This window comes from Oncorhynchus keta, unplaced genomic scaffold, assembly GCF_023373465.1.
Source record: "Oncorhynchus keta strain PuntledgeMale-10-30-2019 unplaced genomic scaffold, Oket_V2 Un_contig_3378_pilon_pilon, whole genome shotgun sequence".
Lineage (NCBI taxonomy): Eukaryota > Metazoa > Chordata > Actinopteri > Salmoniformes > Salmonidae > Oncorhynchus > Oncorhynchus keta.
This window is the reverse complement of record NW_026287223.1, coordinates 632,140-642,500: the sequence shown is the minus strand read 5'-3', so window position 1 is coordinate 642,500 and position 10,361 is coordinate 632,140. Positions and strand designations below refer to the sequence as shown.

The 10,361-nt window shown below is 45.3% G+C and overlaps 1 protein-coding gene and 2 long non-coding RNA genes across 8 annotated transcripts in view; 1 reads left to right on the top strand and 2 right to left on the bottom strand.

The window, feature by feature from the left end:
* The window catches only part of LOC118383006 (circadian locomoter output cycles protein kaput-like), a 62,609-nt gene that overhangs the window by 5,392 nt on the left and 46,856 nt on the right, over positions 1 to 10,361 (bottom strand). Inside the window, exons 14-19 of the mRNA XM_052508192.1 lie at positions 9,529 to 9,679; positions 9,272 to 9,378; positions 8,926 to 9,000; positions 6,551 to 6,760; positions 5,774 to 5,866; positions 5,577 to 5,711 (exon numbers count right to left, since the gene is read on the bottom strand). Of these exons, the coding sequence (XP_052364152.1) occupies positions 5,577 to 5,711; positions 5,774 to 5,866; positions 6,551 to 6,760; positions 8,926 to 9,000; positions 9,272 to 9,378; positions 9,529 to 9,679 (771 nt within the window). The remainder of the gene's footprint in view (positions 1 to 5,576; positions 5,712 to 5,773; positions 5,867 to 6,550; positions 6,761 to 8,925; positions 9,001 to 9,271; positions 9,379 to 9,528; positions 9,680 to 10,361) is intronic.
* Positions 974 to 4,891, bottom strand: LOC127923952 (uncharacterized). 6 transcript variants are annotated; one of them, XR_008116297.1, is made up of 5 exons: positions 3,919 to 3,956; positions 3,714 to 3,791; positions 3,319 to 3,396; positions 2,105 to 2,156; positions 974 to 1,066 (listed from the first exon to the last, which is right to left on the bottom strand). It is a non-coding gene; the product is annotated as an uncharacterized LOC127923952 (long non-coding RNA). The 6 variants fall into 6 exon arrangements; XR_008116296.1 differs by lacking the exons at positions 974 to 1,066; positions 2,105 to 2,156 and adding exons at positions 1,332 to 1,469; positions 3,498 to 3,549 and having other exon boundaries at positions 3,893 to 3,956; XR_008116293.1 differs by lacking the exons at positions 974 to 1,066; positions 2,105 to 2,156; positions 3,919 to 3,956 and adding exons at positions 1,332 to 1,469; positions 4,854 to 4,891.
* Positions 7,829 to 8,585, top strand: LOC127923951 (uncharacterized). The gene is made up of 3 exons (XR_008116291.1): positions 7,829 to 8,024; positions 8,179 to 8,248; positions 8,496 to 8,585. It is a non-coding gene; the product is annotated as an uncharacterized LOC127923951 (long non-coding RNA).

Below are 10,361 nucleotides of genomic sequence, written 5' to 3'. Positions count from 1 at the left end.
CATGATTTGTATGAAGAAGTGTCAAGATGTGTAAATGAGATGGAGCTGCCTTGGGAAAAACTCACTTTGACAAGACTGAGCACCTGCGATGTGTGGACACAGGAGCGGACTGGTGGCGAAGATACGGGAAAAGATGCAAGAGGAAAACGCGACAGGTGAGCTGACAGCTTATCATTGTATCATACACCAGGAAGCTGTTGTCAATATATATCCTACCTGTATGGTAAAGCCTTGAAAATGGAGCATGTAATAGCATCATCACTACACAGTTAACTATCAGAGCCAAAGGTCTGAATCACCGCCAGTTCAAGGCATTTCTGACGGAGTTAGAAACGGTCATGGTGATTTGCCTATCACACAGAGGTATGGCTCAGGTTGCTTCAAAGATGTTTGATGTCAGAGATTTGTCTGTTCTTGTACAGCAAAGGGAAAGACACAACACAACTCCAGAGATGATATATCCTCATTTAAAGGGTTTCAATGAACATTCGAACAGTCCCTGTCTCAAAGAGACTTTGACACCCCTGATGGGGTCAATATATATCCTACCTGTATGGGGTCTATATATATATCCTACCTGTATGGGGTCAATTAAAATCCTACCTGTATGGGGTCTATATATCCGACCTGTATGGGGTCTATATATATCCTACCTGTATGGGGTCTATATATCTCCTACCTGTATGGGGTCAATATATATCCTACCTGTATGGGGTCTGTATATATCCTACCTGTATGGGGTCTATATATATCCTACCTGTATGGGGTCAATATATAACTCCTACCTGTATGGGGTCTATATATATCCTACCTGTATGGGGTCTATATATATATCCTACCTGTATGGGGTCAATATATACATACCTGTATGGGGTCAATATATATCCTACCTGTATGGGGTCTATATATCTCCTACCTGTATGGGGTCTATATATATATATGGGGTCTATATATATCCTACCTGTATGGGGTCATATATATCCTACCTGTATGGGGTCTATATATCTCCTACCTGTATGGGGTCTATATATATCCTACCTGTATGGGGTCTATATATATATCCTACCTGTATGGGGTCAATATAAAATCCTACCTGTATGGGGTCAATATATATCCTACCTGTATGGGTCAATATATATCCTACCTGTATGGGGTCTATATATCCCTACCTGTATGGGGTCAATATATCTCCTACCTGTATGGGGTCTGATATCTCCTACCTGTATGGGGTCTGACCTGTATGGGGTCTGTAATATAAATCCTACCTGTATGGGGTCAATATATATCCTACCTGTATGGGGTCTATATATGCTACCTGTATGGGGTCTATATATCCTACCTGTATGGGGTCAATATATCTCCTACCTGTATGGGGTCTATATATCTCCAACCTGTATGGGGTCTATATATCTCCTACCTGTATGGGGTCTATATATCTCCAACCTGTATGGGGTCTATATATCTCCAACCTGTATGGGGTGAATATATGCTCTGTGTACCTGTATGGGGTCAATATATATCTCCTACCTGTATGGGGTCAATATATATCTCCTACCTGTATGGGGTCAATATATATATCCTACCTGTATGGGGTCAATATATATCTCCTACCTGTATGGGGTATATATATCCTACCTGTATGGGGTCTATATATCTCCTACCTGTATGGGGTCAATATATATCCTACCTGTATGGGGTCTATATATCTCCTACCTGTATGGGGTCAATATATATCCTACCTGTATGGGGTCATATATCCTACCTGTATGGGGTCTATATATATCCTACCTGTATGGGGTCTATAATCTGTCTACTGTATGGGGTCTGGTATCTCCTACCTGTATGGGGTCAATATATCCTACCTGTATGGGGTCAATATATATCCTACCTGTATGGGGTCTATATATCTCCTACCTGTATGGGGTCAATATATATATATCCTACCTGTATGGGGTCTATATATATCCTACCTGTATGGGGTCTATATATCTCCTACCTGTATGGGGTCTATATATATATATCCTACCTGTATGGGGTCTATATATATCCTACCTGTATGGGGTCTATATATCTCCTACCTGTATGGGGTCTATATATATCCTACCTGTATGGGGTCTATATATCTTCTACCTGTATGGGGTCAATATATATCCTACCTGTATGGGGTCTATATATCCTACCTGTATGGGGTCAATATATATCCTACCTGTATGGGGTCTATATATATCCTACCTGTATGGGGTCAATATAAATCCTACCTGTATGGGGTCAATATATATCCTACCTGTATGGGGTCTATATATCTCCTACCTGTATGGGGTCTATATATCCTACCTGTATGGGGGGCTATATATATCCTACCTGTATGGGGTCAATATATAATCCTACCTGTATGGGGTCTATAATCTCCTACCTGTATGGGGTCTGGTATCTCCTACCTGTATGGGGTCTATATATATGGGGGGGCTGTACCTGTATGGGGTCCTATATATCCTACCTGTATGGGGTCTATAAATCTCCTACCTGTATGGGGTCTATATATCTACTACCTGTATGGGGTCTATATATTTCTGTATGGGGTCTATATATTTCCTACCTGTATGGGGTCTGGATATATATAGGGTCACCTGTATGGGGTCTATATAAATCTACCTGTATGGGGTCTATATATATACCTGTATGGGGTCTATATATCTCTACCTGTATGGGGTCTGTATATCTCCTACCTGTATGGGGTCAATATAAATCCTACCTGTATGGGGTCAATATATATCCTACCTGTATGGGGTCTGAATATATATCCTACCTGTATGGGGTCTGGTACCTATATGGGGTCAATATATATCCTACCTGTATGGGGTCAATATATATCCTACCTGTATGGGGTCTATATATATCCTACCTGTATGGGGTCAATATATATCCTACCTGTATGGGGTCTATATATCTCCTACCTGTATGGGGTCAATATATCTCCTACCTGTATGGGGTCTATATATCTCCTACCTGTATGGGGTCAATATATATCCTACCTGTATGGGGTCTATATATATCCTACCTGTATGAGGGTCTATATATATCCTACCTGTATGGGGTCAATATATCTCCTACCTGTATGGGGTCAATATATCCCTACCTGTATGGGGTCTGATATCTCCTACCTGTATGGGGTCAATATATATCCTACCTGTATGGGGTCAATATATATCCTACCTGTATGGGGTCAATATATCCCTACCTGTATGGGGTCTCTATATATATCCTACCTGTATGGGGTCAATATATATCCTACCTGTATGGGGTCAATATATATCCTACCTGTATGGGGTCTATATATCTCCTACCTGTATGGGGTCTATATATCTCCTACCTGTATGGGGTCTATATATCTCCTACCTGTATGGGGTCAATATATCTCCTACCTGTATGGGGTCAATATATCCTACCTGTATGGGGTCTATATATCCCTACCTGTATGGGGTCTGAATATATTCTACCTGTATGGGGTCTATATATCTCCTACCTGTATGGGGTCTATATATCTCCTACCTGTATGGGGTCTATATATCTCCTGTATGGGGTCCTGTATGGGGTCTATATATCTCCTACCTGTATGGGGTCAATATATATCCTACCTGTATGGGGTCAATATATATCCAACCTGTATGGGGTCAATATATCTCCTACCTGTATGGGGTCAATATATATCCTACCTGTATGGGGTCTATATATCTCCTACCTGTATGGGGTCTATATATCTCCTACCTGTATGGGGTCTATATATCTCCTACCTGTATGGGGTCTATATATCCTACCTGTATGGGGTCTATATATCTCCTACCTGTATGGGGTCTATATATCTCCAACCTGTATGGGGTCTATATATCTCTACCTGTATGGGGTCTATATATCTCCTACCTGTATGGGGTCTATATATCTCCTACCTGTATGGGGTCTATATATCCCTACCTGTATGGGGTCTATATATATATCCTACCTGTATGGGGTCTATATATATATATCCTACCTGTATGGGGTCATATATATATCCTACCTGTATGGGGTCTATATATATCCTACCTGTATGGGGTCTATATATATCTCCTACCTGTATGGGGTCTATATATCCCTACCTGTATGGGGTCTATATATCTCCTACCTGTATAGGGTCTGTATATATCTCCTACCTGTATGGGGTCTATATATATCTCTACCTGTATGGCTGGGGGCTGTATAGGGTCTGTGTAGTATGGTCTACCTGTATGGGGTCTATATATATATATACCTGTATGGGGGGGCTATATATATATATATATGGTACCTGTATGGGGTCAATATATATATATATATCCTACCTGTATGGGTAAATATATATATCCTCCTGTATGGGGTCAATATAAATCCTACCTGGCTGGGGTCTATTTATCTACCTGTATGGGGTCTCTATATATGCTACCTGGCTGGGATATCTATATATAGTTTCTCCTGTATGGGGTCTATATATATATTCTACCTGTATGGGGTCTATATCTGTGTATATATATATCCTGTACCTGGCTGGGGTCAATATATATAGTTGGTACCTGTATGGGGTCAATATAAATCCTGTGTATGGGGTCAATATAAATCCTACCTGGGGGTCTGGACTCTGTGTATGGTCTATATATGGCTACCTGTATGGGGTCTATATATCTCCTACCTGTATGGGGTCTATATATATCTGGGGGCTGTATGGAGTCTATATATCTCCTACCTGTATGGGGTCAATGTATCTTCTACCTGTATGGAGGGGGCTGGATCTCTACCTGTATTGGTCCTCCTACCTGTATGGGGTCTAGATATATATCTCCTACCTGTATGGGGTCTATATATCTCCTACCTGTATGGGGTCTATATCTCCTACCTGTATGGGGTCTGTACCTCCTACCTGTATGGCTGGGGGCTGTACTCTGTGTAGTTGGTCCTGTATGGCTGGGGGCTGGACTCTGTGTAGTTGGTCCTGTATGGCTGGGCTGGACTCTGTGTAGTTGGTCCTGTATGGCTGGGGGCTGTACTCTGTGTAGTTGGTCCTGTATGGCTGGGGGCTGGACTCTGTGTAGTTGGTCCTGTATGGCTGGGGGCTGGACTCTGTGTAGTTGGTCCTGTATGGCTGGGGGCTGGACTCTGGTATGGCTGGGGGCTGTACTCTGTGTAGTTGGTCCTGTATGGCTGGGGGCTGGACTCTGTGTAGTTGGTCCTGTATGGCTGGGGGCTGGACTCTGTGTAGTTGGTCCTGTATGGCTGGGGGCTGGACTCTGTAGTTCCTCCTGTATGGCTGGGGGCTGGACTCTGTGTAGTTGGTCCTGTATGGGGTCTGGATACCTGGTCTGTACTCTGTGTAGTTGGTCCTGTATGGCTGGGGGCTGGACTCTGTGTAGTTGGTCCTGTATGGCTGGGGGCTGGACTCTGTGTTGTTGGTCCTGTATGGCTGGGGGCTGTACTCTGTGTAGTTGGTCCTGTATGGCTGGGGGCTGGACTCTGTGTAGTTGGTCCTGTATGGCTGGGGGCTGTACTCTGTGTAGTTGGTCCTGTATGGCTGGGGGCTGGACTCTGTGTAGTTGGTCCTGTATGGCTGGGGGCTGTACTCTGTGTAGTTGGTCCTGTATGGCTGGGGGCTGTACTCTGTGTAGTTGGTCCTGTATGGCTGGGGGCTGGACTCTGTGTAGTTGGTCCTGTATGGCTGGGGGCTGGACTCTGTGTAGTTGGTCCTGTATGGGGTCTATATACCTCCTACCTGTATGGCTGGGGGCTGGACTCTGTGTAGTTGGTCCTGTATGGCTGGGGGCTGGACTCTGTGTAGTTGGTCCTGTATGGCTGGGGGCTGTACCTCCTACCTGTATGGCTGGGGGCTGTACTCTGTGTAGTTGGTCCTGTATGGCTGGGGGCTGGACTCTGTGTAGTTGGTCCTGTATGGCTGGGGGGGGCTGGACTCTGTGTAGTTGGTCCTGTATGCTGGGGGCTGGACTCTGTGTAGTTGGTCCTGTATGGGGTCTATATACCTCCTACCTGTATGGCTGGGGGCTGTACTCTGTGTAGTTGGTCCTGTATGGCTGGGGGCTGTACTCTGTGTAGTTGGTCCTGTATGGCTGGGGGCTGGACTCTGTGTAGTTGGTCCTGTATGGCTGGGGGCTGTACTCTGTGTAGTTGGTCCTGTATGGCTGGGGGCTGGACTCTGTGTAGTTGGTCCTGTATGGCTGGGGGCTGGACTCTGTGTTTGGTCCTGTATGGCTGGGGGCTGGACTCTGTGTAGTTGGTCCTGTATGGGGTCTATATACCTCCTACCTGTATGGCTGGGGGCTGTACTCTGTGTAGTTGGTCCTGTATGGCTGGGGGCTGTACTCTGTGTAGTTGGTCCTGTATGGCTGGGGGCTGGACTCTGTGTAGTTGGTCCTGTATGGGGTCTATATACCTCCTACCTGTATGGCTGGGGGCTGTACTCTGTGTACTCTGTGTAGCTGGGGCTGGGGCTGGACTCTGTGTGTAGTTGGTCCTGTATGGCTGGGGGCTGTACTCTGTGTAGTTGGTCCTGTATGGCTGGGGGCTGGACTCTGTGTAGTTGGTCCTGTATGGCTGGGGGCTGGACTCTGTGTAGTTGGTCCTGTATGGCTCGGAGTTCATCCTGCTGTCTCTGGATGTTGGCCTGTATCATCCTGGTCCTCTGCTCCAGCTGGTTCTTTAGGTGCTGCATAGCATTCACCTGGGCTGAGAACTCAAGCACCGGCTTGGGGTTGGAGGGGGGGAGTAACGGGGGAAGAGAGAGAGGGAAACAGAGGGAGAAAGATTGTTCCCACCATGTTATATGACCAGCAAGCAGCGTCAGGCTACAATAGGTTCTTCTGTCTGCTGTCTGAATGGCTGGAGGGAGGTTCTGCTGTCTAACATACTAGTACTGAATGGCTGGAGGGAGATTCTGCTGTCTGACATACTAGTACTGAATGGCTGGAGGGAGGTTCTGCTGTCTGACATACTAGTACTGAATGACTGTAGGGAGATTCTGCTGTCTGACATACTAGTACTGAATGGCTGGAGGGAGGTTCTGCTGTCTGACATACTAGTACTGAATGGCTGGAGGGAGGTTCTGCTGTCTGACATACTAGTACTGAATGACTGGAGGGAGGTTCTGCTGTCTGACATACTAGTACTGAATGACTGGAGGGAGGTTCTGCTGTCTGACATACTAGTACTGAATGGCTGGAGGGAGGTTCTGCTGTCTGACATACTAGTACTGAATGGCTGGAGGGAGGTTCTGCTGTCTGACATACTAGTACTGAATGGCTGGAGGGAGGTTCTGCTGTCTGACATACTAGTACTGAATGACTGGAGGGAGGTTCTGCTGTCTGACATACTAGTACTGAATGGCTGGAGGGAGGTTCTGCTGTCTGACATACTAGTACTGAATGGCTGGAGGGAGGTTCTGCTGTCTGACATACTAGTACTGAATGGCTGGAGGGAGGTTCTGCTGTCTGACATACTAGTACTGAATGGCTGGAGGGAGGTTCTGCTGTCTGACATACTAGTACTGAATGGCTGGAGGGAGGTTCTGCTGTCTGACATACTAGTACTGAATGGCTGGAGGGAGGTTCTGCTGTCTGACATACTAGTACTGAATGGCTGGAGGGAGGTTCTGCTGTCTGACATACTAGTACTGAATGGCTGGAGGGAGGTTCTGCTGTCTGACATACTAGTACTGAATGGCTGGAGGGAGGTTCTGCTGTCTGACATACTAGTACTGAATGACTAGAGGGAGGTTCTGCTGTCTGACATACTAGTACTGAATGGCTGTAGGGAGGTTCTGCTGTCTGACATACTAGTACTGAATGGCTGGAGGGAGGTTCTGCTGTCTGACATACTAGTACTGAATGGCTGGAGGGAGGTTCTGCTGTCTAACATACTAGTACTGAATGGCTGGAGGGAGGTTCTGCTGTCTGAATGGCTGGAGGGAGGTTCTGCTGTCTGACATACTAGTACTGAATGGCTGGAGGGAGGTTCTGCTGTCTGACATACTAGTACTGAATGGCTGGAGGGAGGTTCTGCTGTCTGAATGGCTGGAGGGAGGTTCTGCTGTCTGACATACTAGTACTGAATGGCTGGAGGGAGGTTCTGCTGTCTGACATACTAGTACTGAATGGCTGGAGGGAGGTTCTGCTGTCTAACATACTAGTACTGAATGGCTGGAGGGAGGTTCTGCTGTCTGAATGGCTGGAGGGAGGTTCTGCTGTCTGACATACTAGTACTGAATGACTGGAGGGAGGTTCTGCTGTCTGAATACTAGTACTGAATGGAGGGAGGTTCTGCTGTCTGACATACTAGTACTGAATGGCTGGAGGGAGGTTCTGCTGTCTGACATACTAGTACTGAATGGCTGGAGGGAGGTTCTGCTGTCTGACATACTAGTACTGAATGGCTGGAGGGAGGTTCTGCTGTCTGACATACTAGTACTGAATGGCTGGAGGGAGGTTCTGCTGTCTGACATACTAGTACTGAATGGCTGGAGGGAGGTTCTGCTGTCTGACATACTAGTACTGAATGACTGGAGGGAGGTTCTGCTGTCTGACATACTAGTACTGAATGGCTGGAGGGAGGTTCTGATGTCTGAATGGCTGGAGGGAGGTTCTGCTGTCTGAATGGCTGGAGGGAGGTTCTGCTGTCTGACATACTAGTACTGAATGGCTGGAGGGAGGTTCTGCTGTCTGACATACTAGTACTGAATGCCTGTAGGATCGTCACACTTAAGCGGTGTCCCAAATAAGCACCCTATTCCCTATTTAGTACACTACTTTTCACCAGGCTCCATAGGGCTAAGTCAAAAGTAGTGCACTGTATAGGGCTGTAACCTTGGATAGATGGGTACCAGGTGAATAGGGTGGATAGACAGGCGTTTCTCACCTCTTGTTGTTGGTGTTGTTGTATCACAGGATGGACAGGAGCCACACTGTGTCCCGTGGTCTGAGAACTCATAGACTACACACACGCACACCGACACACACAACAGATACCGTCTGAGTTTGATTCAGTTGCAGTTGATTCAGAGTCGATTCAATTTAGATTCGTCTCAGGTTGAATTGGACCTGGTCATGTCCTGCTCCTCCACAACAGATTCAATTCATTTTGTATTTTAATAGCACCTGTTGGATTCACCCAATCGCCCAGTCAAAACAAACTTGCTTATTTTTGGGGGGGGTTCTGTCCAATCACTTTCTGTCCAGTCGCATTCTGTCCAATCAGGGCTTACCTGGCTGCTGATGGAGGAGCGTCTCTGTGATGTCATCTCGATGGTGGAGGCAACATGTGACTGATGAGGGGGCGTGGCCATGTCCATGTGGAGCTTGGAGGCTGTTGCTATGGAGATGAGAGATCCTATTATAGTCAGAGATACCGATGTGTGAGTGGTCTGAGATGTGTGTGTGTGTGTGTGTGTGTGTGTGTGTGTGTGTGTGTGTGTGTGTGTGTGTGTGTGTGTGTGTGTGTGGTCTGTGTGTGTTCTCTTACAGGTACAGGTGTTGTCTGAGAGCTGTGAGGAGGTCTTGTGTGAGGACAGAGAGGTGGAGGAGGGGGTGTGGCTACGGTCAAAGCGTTCCAGGGCCTCTTTTAGGCTGGAAACTGTGTTGAGCTGAGACTCAGATCCACTGTCTCGACTCTGCTTGAGGGAGGAGAGAGGAGAAGGAACTAATCACAATGGAGGTAGATAGACATCTACCACTTAGACAGTCATAGTTATATTAACAGATAACAGTCATAGATAGATATCACTTAGACAGTCATAGTTAATAACAGATATCACAGACAGTCATAGATGATATCACTTAGACAGTCATAGTTACATTAATAACAGATATCACTTAGACAGTCATAGTTATATTAATAACAGATATCACTTAGACAGTCATAGTTACATTAATAACAGATATCACTTAGACAGTCATAGTTACATTAATAACAGATATCACTTAGACAGTCATAGTTACATTAATAACAGATATCACTTAGACAGTCATAGTTACATTAATAACAGATATCACTTAGACAGTCATAGTTATATTAATAACAGATATCACTTAGACAGTCAGTTATATTAATAACAGATATCACTTAGACAGTCATAGTTACATTAATAACAGATATCACTTAGACAGTCATAGTTACATTAATAACAGATATCACTTAGACAGTCATAGTTACATTAATAACAGATATCACTTAGACAGTCATAGTTACATTAATAACAGATATCACTTAGACAGTCATAGTTATATTAATAACAGATATCACTTAGACAGTCATAGATAGATTACATTAATAAATAACAGATATCACTTAGACAG